Raw genomic sequence first — 17,160 nt, forward strand, 5'->3', positions numbered from 1 at the left:
TCCACTTAACTATTTTCACCTCCAGGCAACAAAAATAAGTTTTGAGTTGGAAGGGAAACTGGATTTAAAAGGAAAAGGACTATCAGGAACACATTTCAGGGGATTATATGAAAACCAAAGCGACAGGACAGGAATGAACACATAGACTAGATAAGTACCTAGAAGGAAGGAGACCTTGATTCAGATGACAAAGGGAATATGATTAGGAATCTGTGTTTAAGAAGATGAAACAACTCTTGAGTTGAAAGAGGGCACTGTACAGTCACATTAGGCAAGCACAAACTCACCCTTACCTATCCTTAGGCACTTATTTAAAGCTTACTTAAAACTTACTCCAAAATATTATCACCTTTGCCTTAGCCTCCCTAAATAATCAGTAGACAGATCTTCAGTGGGATAACTTGCATTTTAAAGGTTCTCTTATTGAGTACATAGGAAAACTAAGTTTTTTACATAGGTACCTCAGATAGATGGGTCTATGCCATAGAAATTAGAATGAGGATTTTAATTTAATTTCCCAGAAGCCTAGCTACAAAACTTGAGAAGAATTCAGTTACTCTCAATGTAATATATATACAACAGCATCAGGCCAACCTATAATCAACTTCAAAACTTACTCTATATTAAGCTTGCCTTAAACATGGTGTTTCTACGAGCACATAGTGAGATCAGAAGTGACCAGCACAGATGCATACATCCAGGTCTGTGGAATCCTATCCTTTGCACTCTAACCCAGGCAGGTACTTATAGCACTAAGGGAACTGAAAATTCAATCACAGATGTAAAATACAGGGTATTCAAAGTAAGAGTACTTTTACAATACCTAACCTTTGAATGTTCTCCTTTGTTATTGCAATGTATTCTTTTTATATATTATACACTAAAAGCTCTTACATGTTGTGTTAGTCCACACCAAATGCAAATCTGAATATTCTGAATAATGAGAAGAGTGAAAAAAATCTACCATTAAGCAGGAAAAGAGTACCTTCATTAAAAATATGAGAGAGATAGAAAAAGAGATCATAAAAACATAAAAGCAATCAGCAAAAATGGTCTGTTTAAAGAGGGGCAAGAAGATTATTCAGAATCACAAATCTTGATAGAAACTGTCTTAAGCAAGGTTAACTAATCACAACAGTATTTAGGCAAAAAATTCAATAGAGCAATTTATTTGTGAACAATGCATCTAATACTGATGAACAGCCTAGAGAAAATGTTACCAGGTATTTTCTCTATTCTTAGTGGAAAATAGATGCATGTATGTTTTTTCTGAGTTATCAGCACAGAAAAACACAAATTGCATATATTAAGAAAGGTAGAGTGGTCAAGCTAAGAATGTCAATATTTATTTACCAAGATATTAAATTACTTGTGCATCTCAGCTTTTTAATCTATTACACATTTTTGGGTGCATCTACAGACATATGCTGCTATGATATTGACCAGCACATTAGAGTAGAAAACATGTGCATCTAGAGAAATTATGAGAGATAATGAACAAAATGGAAAGCTATAAAGATAATGAATGTTCTCATGTGACTTCCTATGGAACTACTAAAAAAGTCATGTTTTACCTGAAAATTAAAATTACTGGAAATAATAAAAATGAGAAAATGTCAAGATTTTAACTATTCCTTCTCTGAAACCTAGACAAGACAGATTTCTAGGAACACAAAATCTATTTCTGTTCTTTACCCACAAGATGAAAAAGTCTTGCTTTCAGTCATTCACGCTACTGCAAAAAATGCTACTTCACAAATACAATATATAATAAATGCAGACTTACATCTAAATCTTGTATTCATTTCAGAATCAACTCAAATTTTATACACAGTATTAGGACTTGAAAAAGAGGAAAGTAATACAGTCAAAAATATCTTGTGAAATTCTGACAGTAAATTTAAAAAACACCAGATCATTTCTGAACTCAATATGATTACTGTTCTAAGAATTCAAAGCTGGAAAGATTTGCTAGTCAGATAACTGCTATTTTTTTCAAGATTATGGAACATATAAAAAAGGATTTTTATTTTTGTACAAAAATCAAGCAAAGTCCTCTCTGTAAATCTACAGATGTCAAAGCAGATACTCTACTGCCATCTACCAGTTTTAAAAGGATGTAGTATTAGCACAGAACCCATTTCTCTGACGGTGTTCAGAGGGGTTTTCAAATGAAGGAAGAGATGAGAATGTTGACTCCATGTTCAGAAGGCTTGATTTATTATTTTATGATATTACATTACATTAAAACTACACTAAAAAGAATAGAAGGAAAAGTTTCAACTCAGAAGCTAGCTAAGCTAAGAATAGAAAGGACAAGAATGAAAACAAAGGCAGCTGCCTCAGACTCTCTATCCAAGCTAGCTCCGCTGTGGTTGGCCATTAATTACAAACAAGCACATGAGACCAATCACAGACAGACCTGTTGCATTCCACAGCAGCAGATAACCATTGTTTGCATTTGTTCCTGAAGCCTCTCAGCTTCTCAGGAAGAAAAAATCCCAAGAAAAGGATTTTCATAAAAAGATGTCTGTGATACACTTTTACGCTCCATTTCTCTGAATGAAACAATATATCCATTTACACAGCTGTTTAAGGAGATATTTCCGGTTTTATAAGACTTTAGAGCTCAAAGTAAAATTTGAAGCTATAGCTTAATTACTTTGGTAAATACTGTGAAAGTATTAATTAGTGCAGGGCAACTGTGTCTTTACTGTGTCACAAGAGGGAGCAGGTTTCTGTGTGACATCCCTTCTGCCAGAACTACGCGCTTCCATCCTGTTTCTCACAGCTTGCCTGCTGTTCCCTCATTGCTGAGAATGCAGCCTAAGACTCAGCTGGCATTGAAACCTCTCTGACTTTCAGCCCTTGCCTGTGTCCCTTACCCCCTCTGCAAGAACAGGATCCATGGATGCTGATAGGACGAAGGCACTTAAATGGCACTTGTAAGCAAATCATTCCTACTGCGTGTGGATCAGTAAGAGACAGTGTAGGTCTATGCCTGCTCTTTTCTTGTTCCATCAAGGCCACCTCAAAGCTGCACTTCCACTTATTAAGGATCTGAAGTAGGGTTGGACTCTATCCAGATACCTGCCTTCTCATCAAATACAAAGTAAACGTGGCAAGACATTATCCACACCTGTATCTTGCTTTATACAGAACAGGATCATGTATCATATACCTCTGACAACAGGAAGACCTTCTGGATAGCAGGTCTTCAGGGGAGGAAGGAGGAAAGTCAGCAGCATGCTGTAGATGGACAGCACAAGCCCTAGCTGAACCTTCTCCTAAAGAATAACTAAGAGTTTTACTTCATAGAGGTCCACAGGATACACATTACCCGGAGACCATGAAGCTAAAAGGAGTGCCAGAAAAGGTGGTTGACCTTAACTAATCACACATCCTGACAAAATTTAAGGAGACTGGAAAATGGCAGCTGTTTTTTTGAAGAGAACCAACTTCTCATATGCAGAGCACCACCAATATATTTTCATATACACAGCAACAGTCCTACGAGAATTAATAATGTTATTTGAAGCATTGCATTGATTCACTAAATTGGTAGAGATGTTTTCTACCTCTTTTTTTTGGAGTACAGTACTGTGGCTTCCACTCCATTAATGGCACAGTACATTTCTTTCATGCATCACCACAGGTGTATTCAAAATACCCCCCATATATCAAAATTCCTTTTAAGTACTCAGATCTCTCAGTTGCAGGGTAATAAATACAGGTTGACATTACTCATCAATTTCTACTAGAGACTCTTAGTCATGTATTTGCGATGTGAGATGTAATAAATGTCAGCAATTAAATGCTCTGAACAATTGAAAGGTTATATAACTGCTAAATTATTTTAGGAAAATAAATTCATGTTCATCTGGAATCTATAGTAATAACATAAGATTTTCAATAATAATACAAATTCCTTTTCAATAACGAAAACACTTTTCCATAATTATACACATATTACTCTATGTGGCATAATTAGAATTATGGAAGAACAGTAAATATAAAATTCATGCTCTGAGTCCTGCTGAGCTGGATTATGAAAGAGAAAATTGTGTCTGTTGACAAACAATCAAGAAGCTACAGCTATAATTACAGCTGCACCTTGACAAAAAATCACACCCCACAGCCCACCTATTCTATATACAGTAGAAATTCCGCAGTCAGATGTATGACTGCAATATCGGGTGTACATACTTTTCTTTATCTTACTTGGGTAATGACAGCCTTGGATTTTTGGTGTACAAACTCAAGCATGATCCAGCAATTTGAGAGTTGCCAGTGTCCTCATACACCCTCCCCTACACCTTCTGTCTCTGTTGCTCTCAGAAACAAGGCAAAAAGCATCACTGGAACCATATATCTGATCACAGTTTTAGTAAGACAGAGAGCAGTTTTAACCTAAGTAAAAGGATATGCAAGGAATAGTAGGAAGAGGTACAGAATCAGACAGTGACTTGCTGAAAATAAAAGCACATCAGAAACTAAGTAAAAAAAAAAAAGAATTGTAAAAAGCTGTTCTATTGAAGTCAATGAGATCATTGCAATTACATTTAATGAGGCAAAATTTGCTTCACATTTCCTGACCTTGACTTGTACCTTGTCTACTTTACTAGATTGCTCTACACTGTTCTTCATTATTAGTTTAATATTAATTTTAGCTTGAGAAATATCCATCACATAATAAAAAATAGTTATAAAAAAGGTAACGTTTTTCCTACAAAATTTCTCATTTTCAAGTACAGACAGAAGAGCAAGAGTATTTATTTAAATAAATACTATATTTAGTCACTACATTAAGGGTCAATTAGCTAGTCCTTTTGATTTCTGATGGATTTCATTAAAGAAATTGTTGTTTCTCTTTAAGCAATCCCATCTATGATTCAGTATGAGATTTCTGTGCTAGTATTAATTCCTGTGGAGTATTCAATTCAGCAACATGTTTTTTGCCTGATTTTTAAACTTGACATTGTTCAGATACCATAATTTCTAAGTCATGCTGATGTCATCTGTGAATATTAATTCCCTATGTCAAGTTTCTGCTAGAACAATCTCCCAAGTTTTGAAATTATTCAGCTGCCATTCATGATGAGTATGAAATGTCATTATATGAATCACAGAATAACAGAATGGTTGGGGTTGGAAGGGACCTCTAGAGATCACCTAGTCCAAAACCCCTGCCAAAGCAGGTTCACCCAGAGCAGGCCACACAGCATCACCTCCAGACAGGTTCTCAGTATCTCCAGAAGAGGAGATATTCAACCACATCTTCTCTGGCAGCCTGTTCCAGTTTTATGTCACCCTCATATTTAGGAAGTTCTTCCTCAGATGGAACATCCTGTGATTCAGTTTGTGCCCACTGCCCCCTGTCCTGTCACTGGGCACCACTGAAGACATTCTGGCCCCATCTTCTTGATACCCACCCTTAAGATACCCGTAAACAGTGATAAAATCCCTCAGTTGTCCCTTCTCCAGGTGAAACAGACCTAACTCAACCTTTTCTTGTAAGACAGATGCTCCAGTTCCAGGCATCATAGTCCTCCCTTGAGCCCCCTCCAACAGCTCCTCATCTTTCTTGAACTGAGGAGCCCATCCCGGGACACAGCACTCCAGATTTGCCTCAGCAGAGGGACAGGAGCAACTCCCTGACCTGTTGGCACTGCTCTTTCTGATGCACCTCAGGATCCCACTGGCCTTCTTGGCCACAAGAACACTGCTGGCTCATGGACAGCTGGTTGTTCACCAGGACCCCCAGGTCCTTCTCCACAGAGTTGCTCTCCGGCAGGTCACCCCCAGTCTCTGCTGGTGCCTGGGGTTGTTCCTCCCCAGGTGCAGAATTCTGCATTTGCCTTTGCTGAACTGCATTAGGTTGCCCTCTGCCCAACTTCCCAGCCTGTCCAGGTCTCACTGAATGTCAGCACAGCCCTCTGTGGTATCAGTCACTCCTCCCACATGAAAGTAAGTATGAATACAGGCACAGATCATTCCTAGGCATTTTTAAATACTCCCTGTAGTATAATACTGTGCACTGGAGCTCTGTACAAAAACAAATTTATATTTATAGCAGCAATCTGCAAGATGAGATTTTTACTGAGATTAAGAAAAAACATACAAGCTTTATACTATATCAAAGAACTGCATCAACAATTTTCTCATGGGAATTACAGCTTATAAAATCTTAAATTAAGAGTTACCTTTTAGTCACAGAAGCCCTCTAAATACCGTTATTTGCAACTCTGCATCTTTACATTTCAAAATATATGTGAAAAAGCTGTATTATTAATGATGACTTCACTGAAGAAAATTTCTGAAGTGCTGATTAACAGCCCATATTGCAAACACAGGTAAAAATTATTATTTCTATTTATATATATGTTGAGGATAGCCATGAAGTAAACTGCAGAATTAAGATTTTGGACTTAAGGAAATAAGACACTAGTTTAATGGACATAAGGGAGAGAGAAAATATGATACAGTATAGTAAGCAGAGGGAAAATTTGAGGACAGTACATTAATTTCAGTTGATTAAATATGAGAAATAAAAGATTATTTTTGAATGAGCTTCAGAACAAGTCGCCTCACTGTGTAGAAAGGCCAGGATTTTTAGCAAAATGACTGAGTAAGCATGGAGTATCTCTGTGAAAGATAAAAAAAATAAGGAACATATAAGAAGTAAAATCAAGGACAGTGAAAGAACTGCTCGGGCAATTCAAGATGAAATTAGAAAAGCCAAAAGCCCAGCTGGAGATAGGACCAGAAGGAAACAATTAGGTGTGAAATGGGTTTCAACACACATGAAAAAGTTCAAAGAAAACATGAGGCACTGGCCAAATGTAAGAGAACATAAGTGATGCATTGTACATAAAACCTGAAGTATTCTAAGGCCTCTGTGCATGGTGTAGGAAGCAAAGGAGCAGATAATATTGGGAAATAAACAGCCCATGCAAAGAACATGAACATACTAACAAGGACTTTAATCCAGCTGTTGGCTGGTTAGCAGTGGTGTTCCTGATGCTCACAAGTGTGGCCAATTCTGTTTAATATCTTTATCAATGATCTCAACGAGGAGATTGAGTGCACTCTCAGCGCCCTGGCAGATAGTGGGCAAGTCTCACAAGCACACTCTCTGCCATTAATGTGAATGATAGCCTTGCCTGAGGATGCATAATGGTGGGAACCATTCACTTGCTTTAGCAGTTGAATGAAATAAAACTGGTAACGAACAAATGAAATTTTGAAATGTGTTGGTCTTTCACTGCCCTGGAAAATGAAATAAGGAAAAAAAATATGTCTACTAATTAATAAAATCCCTCTTTTGTTTTTGAGACAAGCACAATAACTTGCATACTTTAGGATGCTTGAAATTTCACTTCCTTATCCTGAACTTTTCAATTAGAAATTGAATACTTAGATGTGATATGCAAGTGTAACAACTACATTTACATTCTTACAATACTCAGTGTGGAAATGACAAAAACAACTATTTTCAAAATCCTGTTCTAATAAAAATCTAATTTTTCAAGCAGTCCAGTTTTCAGAAGAAAAGAAACCCTCCTGTATTCTGAGTAAGCAACACTTCATAGTTACAAGTATTTTCTTTAATCTCTTAAATGCTCATTAAAATGTTCATTATACAAGTATTAGAAATGCTGCTGACATTATTACAAAGCTTGATTCAAAGGTCAATGGAAAGAAATAGGTAATTCCAAAAGGTGATTCACTCCTTTATTTTAGATGCCTATCTAAGACTGGCACAAATTATTCCCTGTAGCTGCTTGTCTTTCCTTAGTAACAAAAAATAAAATGGATGACTAGCTAAGAAGAGGTGGATAATAGTCATGTGATTGAAGCTAGTTGAGAGGTATTACACTGGGGTTTCTTTGTTTTAATTTCAACTGGCTTTGAATTTGGCTTATCATATTTTTCTATCACAGTACCTAAATACTTAAAAGAAAAACAAACTCATAAGAAATTATTCCAATATCAGTATGGGGAATTTGGAGATGCTTGAATCAATAAATACATCACAAGTTTTTCCAGCAGGATTTAAACAAAATATCCTCTAAGAGCTGAACTAGAAATCTAACAAAATCTTTCTGTGTATTTCAAAGATAAACTCTAATTCCACAATATCTGTTTTTAAAATACCATTGACTTGTGGGAAATGTTAGAATAACATTTAGAATAAAAAATTTGGTGTTAACACAGGAGGTATTTTAAGAAATATTAAAACACTAACTGAAGATAATATCAGTGAATAAACCAGGATTTCACACATCTACATAATTCACTCCCTGGTAGGTATGAATTCGGTATCTTGGAGCTGGACTCTAATACACAGGGAGCCTAGATAACAATTAGATTAGGCACATAACTCTGAGAACAATAAAGCTCTGTTAGATGACTATCACACTTAAAAAATATTTTTTATATTTTATTAGTTTTGCTGCCAATGTGTAGTGACTAGCCAAAAAATATGTCTGTTCTGGTAAATAAAAGGGAAAGTTTGTGACTTCCAAGCAAGAAGAAAAATTTAAAAAATTAAATCTGAGAAAAATAAATTACCTTGTGTCCTCTACCCTGTCACAGAAAATGATATAAAAATTTGGATTCTATTTGAGACTATAAAATTAGTATGAAAAAGGTTCTTAAAGCAAGTAATTCTGTTGCAAAATCTGAACCACTTAAACTGCAGAGTATCACTGGTCTGGTTGAAAAGCAAATAAAATTACACAGGACAAAATACAGGAAGAGAAATACTTCCAGCAAGTTCAGTTGAAGTGAACTGGAACCCAGTTAATATTTAGGTTATAAGTATTCAGACCTCAAAATTTTTAATTCATATATAAAATCTACAAATAAATAATTTTTGTAGTATTTCTTTGAAAATTTGGTGAAAAGCTACAGTCTGTGGACTCTTCAGCAATGAGTCCCAAAGGATTCTTTTACATCTCTGATGTCCTTAAGTATTTTGAAGGTGTATTGGGCTGACGTTGGCTAGCCACCAGGTGCCCACCACAGGTGTTCTATCACTCCCCTTCCCAGCTGGACAGGGAAAAGAAAATGTAAGTTGGTTCATGGGTCGAGCCAAGGACAGGGAGAGATCATTCACTAGTTACCATGACGAGCAAAACAGACTTGAATTGTGGAAATTAATTTAATTTATTGCTAATCAAATCAGATTAGGATAATGAGAAAATAATCTTCAAATCCCTTCTCACTATCCCTCATTTCTTCCTGGGCTCAACTTTATTCCTGAAATCTCTACCTCCTCCAATCCGAGTAGTGCAGAGCAACAGAGAATGGGGGCTGTGGTCAGTTCATCACACATTGTCTCTGTCTCCTCACTGTCTTTCCCTGCTCCAGCACAGGGCTCCACTCACTTGAGATAGTACTCCATTCACTTTAAAAAGCAAGTTCAATTAGGCATGCATAATCAATCTAAGGAGGTCATAAAAAGCTACTGCAAATCCACAGATTTGCCTTCCACTTGTGCCATCACTGAGATGGTGGACATAAAAGAATCAAGATGCTGTCCAAGTACAGAGAGACTGTAACTATCCTTTATCTTTGCATGATAATGTGAGAGTACTCATTCATTTATGAAAATATCCAAAACAACCTAATCTTCAACCTCACTGAGACTTAACCTATCTCATATGATACTCTCTGTGAAGCATTATAATGTATAAAAGAATGCTGAATTCCTGAGGCAAGATATTATTAGAATTATTAAACATTGTATTGTATACAAAAACAAGCAATGAGCAAACCATGTGTTAGTCATATTCATTATCATTGGCAGTCATATTTGAAGAATCTGGTGCAACTTGCCAGCTACTGATTGTCTTTTTTCTCAAAATAATTTACTGCATTAGTGAAGAATGTTTAGATTACCCAGTTGAGCGATCATATATAGCTACTACTTACAGGCTGCAGTCATTTGCATTTGGCAGGATTTGTTGGGATCACTCAACACATGCTACACTCTCTAGAGTGCCTGCAGTGAATATGTCTGCTGTGCTAAGAAAGAAGACAAAACAATACCTCTGCATTTTCATTTCATCCTCCTAGGGTGGTTACTGGCAATAAGTCATATTAGTTGCAGGTATGGTAAATCCTGCACAGAACAGGATCGTTCTTATTGCTTTTCCAAAGTTTAAAAATACATATGCAGGTCTGTCTGCATCAAATCTGTCAAAATTCCATTTATCACATAGGATAAATTTTATTTTGATGATGACACATGTATAGTTCTAGTAAATTACAATGAAGGATGAGATTTATTGATAAGAATTCATAAAAGCACAAAACTAAGAGTAAGAGATGAGTCCACTGGCACCAAAAGCCCACTTTGCAAGTGTCTAAATTGCACACTCTTCTCATTGCACAGGAAGCCTAAAGCAAAGCTCCATATATTTTGATTGGTCTAATCATTGGTTATAACTTAGACTGGGAGCTGGATCGCCTGAATATAGGCCAATATGCAGGCAAAATACAGAGTTTATCAGATCAGGAGGAAGGAGTATGACTGTAACTAACTGGTGATGACTGTTGCTGAGTATGAGGAAACTGAGCTGCAGTACAGAAACTCTCTACAGGTGAGCAACAGGTAGGATGAGGTATACTGACTCCTGCAGCTGCACTAGCAGTGGAGATTTTTTTTTATTTTAATGCACTGTTCTGCAAAGAGAACATAGCAAGGGATGTGAGATTATTCATTACCACATTCAACATAAGAGATGCGTCAAAGGCTTATTCTAACATCAGGTGAGGCAGAAACAAAGAGACACAGTGAACTCTGGAAATCCAGGCTCTAAATCTTTACCCATCTTCATCTACTTAGAGCAACTAAGCACATCATTCAGAAAAAAAACACTAAGTCATGCTTCTAAGAAGATCATGTCTTTTTAAACAAAATTTGTTTACCTGTATGAATTCAGTATTAATTCTCTCTGAATTACACTACAGAATACTGTAAGACATAATTTCTAATAAATCAATTAGTAATTTCCAGTGTAAAAATAATACTGGTAGCAATATTCAGCTTTTAAACTAGAAAAGTTCTCTGCTGATAAGAAGCTGTGAATATAGTAACACAACAACACTTGCAAAATTTCTGAAAAGAGACCCTTTCTTTTTATTGATGTTTTGGCTTTGCCCAAACACTGGTAATGCAAAGGTTACAGAAGAGATATCTGCATGACTTTAAAATGCTGCACTGTGCTGCAGCCTATTTCTACTAAAGTGTGTTGCTGCAGCAACACCAGCTACCGCTTCTAGGCATGAAAAATTAATAATATTCATAGAAAGTCTTGAGAATCAGTGAAGTAGTGGACATGGTACTACATTTCACCTTTCTAATGCTAGAGACATGGCAGCTGAGCTGGTATCAACTGATTTCTGACTACCCTTGTCCATTACCTTTAGCTTGGTAATGGATTTCTGAGAAACACTCCTCTTAGAAAACAACCACTGAATTTCCAGTTGTGAACCATGGGATCACCTATGGATCTAAAACAGCTGCCAAACTGTCAGAAATGGAAAGAGAATAGCATTCACAGTGAGGAAGAAGCACAGTTTAAGAAAAATCTTGCATTTCTTTTACTTAAATTGCCTAAGACTTAAAGAAATACTGCAAAATACTATCGGAAGGATGAGAAAATATCTCATATGACAAAAAAATCATCTCACAGAACTGTAACTAGAGCAGTCTCACATTTTCAAGATCATAACCCATAGTTTATAGCTTATAATCAATGCTATGGCAGACCAGAAGAATGTGAGTTTACATGTCAATGCACTCATTATCTACTTCCCTTCACATGGGAACTCTGAGTCTATTCTGATTTTCAAATATTAGCATTTTTAACAACTGCAGATTTTAATAAGTTATGCAAGCCCAGCTGAAATAATAATCAGCAGTCTACAGTGAATCTGAGAGAAACAAAAGCATCTAAATGGATGTTTATGTAAATGAGTTTAAGACAAAATCAAAGAGAGATACGTTTAATCTTGGAGCATGCATTAGCTTTGTATTAGACAAGTTATTACCTTATGCACCTTCATCCTACTGATTTGTCTTTACATGTCGTTATGTTTGCATGTTCTAAAGAAACCACAAATAGTTTGACAATACAGCTATGGATTTAAGTGAGAAGAAATATTTAAACAAATTTACAAGTACTGTATTTGACTGGCAACAAATGCAATACTAAAAGGCTTTTCTTTTTTTTTTTCAGTAGATCAGAGGTCTTACCAATAGGAAATTTCTGCTTGGAGCCCTTTTTAAGTGACTGTGAGCAAACAACTAGATACTTTTTTTTTTAAACTGCAATTCTTAGTCTTGAATTCATAGGAAATTTCAGTTATAGGGAACTTACAACTGATTTTGCCAAGAATGGTTGGACCAGATGAACACTGAAGCTTCTGCCAACCTATGATTCTGTAATTTTATTTTTTCCCCTCTATAATTTGTCTGTACATAGGACATCACACCAGGGCTGGGCAGGAAATTACAGAGAGCCTTGATATATAGAACACCTCACTTCACAGTTCCAATTTAAGAGTCTCAAATCCATCAACTTTCACATTATCTGACACAACTAATTTACCAGTCAAATAAACTATGCTGAAGAGTATTTAAAAGATTTGTACTGTTTAACTGCGCCTATACAGTAATTGTATGCTCTCATTCAGACTTCACTTAAAAATCGTATTTCTATTTGGAATGGAATTTTTTGACTAATTGGAAGAACTCTGGAACTTCTGGAAAAATTCTTCAGAATTTCTATTTCAGCAAAAGCATAAAATCTTACCCATATTCCACGTGCAAAACTATCGTACCACTCTTCAATGTGAACTGAATTATATTATTGGAAACTTTCTCAATAATTATCTGTTCATTTGAGTTCTAAATTAATATTCTTGTAACTAAAGATTATATGTTATTATATTAAAATATTCTACAGATAAAAATCAAAATAATAAAAATACACCAATTTACTCTGACTTTCTTATGGAAACGGCATTTATGAACAGGTGGTTGGGTTCTTCATCTTATAATGGCTGCAGAAAAGATTCAGAGGTCAATGAAAAATGCCAACTTTACCTGGGAACTGATGATACGCTGTGATGAACGAGCAATATTAGCTGGCAGGCCAAAAAAGTCAGGTTTATCATCTTCTGGGAGGCTTTCAATAATATGACGATAATCCTGCATAAGAAGAACAGAATAGACAGAACAGAGGGAACTTTTTATTCCACTCATGAAAATTAATATGCTGAAAAGAATTTCATTAAGTGCAGAGCACAACACAAAGATTATAATAAGTACATATGACATGACATATTATGGTAACCTCATTTATAGATTTCTTAATTTTATTTATCAGAAACTGTCTCCTTTTATGCAACATTTTCACTCTAAAAGACCAAAAAGCAATTCTGATTACAGTGATGCTATCAAATGAAAACAAAAATATGCCAATACTGTTCCTGAAAAGTAGGTACAATATTTCTGTTGAAAACTTAAAGGTAGGATTAATGACAATACAGAAAAAAAAAACTTTGGCATTTGGAATTCTAATAAAACACATATTTATAAAATTAAGAACACTCACTTCTATTCAAATCTACAAAAATATTCACTCAAAGAAAGTGAAATAGTTTAGATAAAAATAGGTTTGCATAATAATTGGAGATGCAGAATAGTATCGATAGTGGTTACAGTGTAATAGTCGCTAGTGATGCTATCTTGCATAAAACAGAGCCTTGCAGACTAAGGTAGACTAACGGTGTTGGACATCTCTTTTATTGTGATTTAAAGGCAAAATGTTTACAATCTGAAAGTCTGGCTACACCCTGTTGCTTATGTGCCATGTGCTTTTGTCTTTGCTTGCAGGAGTAAGCAAATTGTGCTGGATATGCACAGTTCACTTTAACATGAAATCTCACTTTAGAGGTAACAACAGTAGCAGAACTCTACACCAAACACTGAGGAAATACTACTTGAAGGCACAGAACCATAAATTCTTACATACATAATCATGTAAGATATCAAGAGGTATTAATGCTGTGCAGGATAGAAAAAAAGATTCATTTACTTGACCATATTATCTACAAGAACAGTGACCAGCCTGGTTTGTTTATCCCTTCTGTTTTTATTACCTCAGCACATCTATAGAAAATAAAAAATAATGGTCATAATAAAGTAATAAAAGAAAAAACCCAAACCAAACCTGAGCAGTCAAAATCCAGGTAGAGAATGCCAAATCACAGCAATTTACTATAACTGAGATAATACTATTTATTTATATCCGTTCATATTAGAGGTCTAGTATGGAGTCCTCCATTAGAATGCAAGCGAATCTTAATCACAGTAACAAAAATAATTATATTGTGAAAGGACAGGGGACATCAGTTGTTTAGACTGTTGAATTCCTTCTCTTTTATACTAGAGAAATACTGAAGAAGAATCAGAATCCAAATTTATCACCAAATTTTGGAAGCAAGAAGGTATTTTTCAGATTTTCCTGTTTCATCCAGAAGTTGTAGGAATATTTAGCAGTCTTTAAAAAACACTTTTATGTTAAAATACTAATTATATAAAACATAATTATATCTTTGTCATAAATTAACCCAATTTCTTTTACACAACTCTTCATAGCTAGGCTGCTCTGCACCACAGTCCAATCAGATACCATAAAACAGAATAGTAAACTGACAGAGTTAATGCTCCATGCTAGAGAGATACTTTTCTGAAGAAACAGAGGTATCCTTTGGATTGTAACTTGGGTTTTCTTTGTGGAAATATTTCAAGAATAATTCTTGAAAATTAATAATTTTTTAGGTGATAGAAGATGTATACCTACCAAAATGCTGCAGGAATTCGGTAAAGAGATGGAACATGGGAAAGTATTCATCTTCTTGCCTCTGGTATTTAAACTGCCAATGATTCGTGAATTGAAAAGCTGCTCCAAGTAGGACCGAAGAACTCTCATATCAAAGTAATTATCTACACGACCTCCATAAATTGCATTTTCAAACAAGCCATGAACAAATTCCCACTGAAAATCTTTGGAACCTATGAATTAATTTATTAGTATTAGTTTTGTATCACTGAATAGCATTGCATTGTAAGCATTTCTTCTTGTCACTGCAGTTCTTTATGCTAATAAGATGAACACATCAAATAATTACATTTTTTTAATCATTCTTCTATATGACCAAATAGTAAAAGCTGCGGGAACTCTAAAGAGTTTTTAAATATTTGGCATAGAAAAAAATGAATATTTAGTGTGTTGCAAACGAAATATTAGAAATTTTGCTTTAGACTTGAAGTGCTTTTTGAACTAATTAGTTATATGCATTTCAGAAATTATGCTATTAAAATTTTAATTTTGTGTTTCTTTGTCATAAATAAAATTTTATACACTATTTTCTACCACAGTACCATCTGATCTCGTAAAAAAACTGACTGATTAAACCAAAAGCAGATCATGCTCCAAATAGGTAACATTACTGGAAATGTCATCTTTCAAACACAAAGATGTGTTTGGTTGATGGTCAGGTTGATGTTACATTAGATTACTCTGACCTAGACATATCCCATAAGTTCAAAATAACTTATTTTTCCTCCATTCTATCATTGTTGCCCAAAATAACTACATGGCACAATGATCTACTTATATCCTACAGCTTGCATGTGCAGGTGAAAGCTTGATCAGAAAGGTACTCCCTTAAGTCCCTTGAAGGGGGGAAGTGGCATTTACTATAAGTGTTTACTGGTGGTAACTCTTGTTTCCCAATGCTTCAATCATTCCCTCATAAGAAAATATATTTTCACAGTCACAACTAATGATTATCATTGACAGTTAATGATTCAATCTCTTTACCTCTCTGTGTGGTTCAAGTCTGCACAACTAAAGTCTGATTTTAGAAGTACTAACCATCCACGAATCCCATCTAAGTCAACAGTCATAAATTATCTCTACATACCTGTTCCTAAATTTACTTTGAAATTGTACAAAATGCAAGGAGTTAAAAAAATTACCTTTACCATATTAACTAATATTAGAAATTCCAACACTGGTTAACAGAACAATGAAGTGGGATCTATCTGATACTGAGTTTCAATATGAAGAGCTCTTTCATTCTCAATTCACAGTCAATTCATTTATTCAATATTTAGGGGAACTCACACTGAGAAGGAATGGACATGCAAGATTTCATCTTACAGGAAGCCCTGTACTTCCTATTTCTTCCTCTAGACACAAGAAGCTGAGCAGCATACTCCCTGGGCACCAGGAATTATTGGTTTGCCCAATCACACAAAGAATGGATTTATGATTCATTCTGTTTTACTAGTTTTGCTTACTGATGATGAGCTCTACAGCATCTCCACTTTTATATGAGTGTTATAGTAAGATAAATCTCCTCATGCAACATCCCTACTAATGGGACTTTCCTTAAGAAGTGACTTACCCTCAAAGAGTCCATCAATAATTTCAAAACCAGCACGGAGATCAGACAAAGAAAATTCATAAAATTTGGTCCAACCCTATCATAGAAAGAAATCCAAAGAATTTAATTACTGATCATTTAATTACTGACCATTTAATCAAGGATGATAATGAAGTAAAATACTAGTATCATGTGGTCACTGAATGCTGTATAATACTTAAGGAAAAAAGAAACAACCTGTGTCCTCGAAAGTGCATTATTTGAAAGATACAATAGCAGTAGTATAAAAAAATTCAGTTGTAACAGTGCATTTAATTTTATATACTTATAAAAACCAGAATCCATTGAGTATGGAAAATATAAACTTAAGGTTATTTTGTTTCCTGTCAATATTTACTTCAACTAAAACTTGCTGACATCTGAGACTAGATCATGCATTGAATTACAATTTTTTATTTCTGAGGGGTTTTTTGTATTTCAATATACAGACAGGATTTTCATAAATAGGACTGATTCTTCAAACATAGTCTTTAAAATACTTCCATCACCTTACTCCTTAATTCATCTCACTTATTGTCTGACCAAAAAAATTATTAATTACTGCTACTATTACCATAAAAATGCTGACCTCCATATATATTTCAATCATTTGCAGTTTGTACCTCCTTTTGGTTCTTGGGGCATTAG

At 35.1% G+C, this 17,160-nt stretch overlaps 1 protein-coding gene across 1 annotated transcript in view; it reads right to left on the reverse strand.

The window, feature by feature from the left end:
* The window catches only part of DYNC2H1 (dynein cytoplasmic 2 heavy chain 1), a 143,167-nt gene that overhangs the window by 38,722 nt on the left and 87,285 nt on the right, over window positions 1-17,160 (reverse strand). The window contains exons 80-82 of the mRNA XM_005417800.2: window positions 16,495-16,570; window positions 14,883-15,094; window positions 13,121-13,225 (exon numbers count right to left, since the gene is read on the reverse strand). Coding sequence (XP_005417857.1) covers window positions 13,121-13,225; window positions 14,883-15,094; window positions 16,495-16,570 — 393 coding nt within the window. The remainder of the gene's footprint in view (window positions 1-13,120; window positions 13,226-14,882; window positions 15,095-16,494; window positions 16,571-17,160) is intronic.

This window comes from Geospiza fortis, unplaced genomic scaffold (assembly GCF_000277835.1).
Source record: "Geospiza fortis unplaced genomic scaffold, GeoFor_1.0 scaffold16, whole genome shotgun sequence".
Lineage (NCBI taxonomy): Eukaryota > Metazoa > Chordata > Aves > Passeriformes > Thraupidae > Geospiza > Geospiza fortis.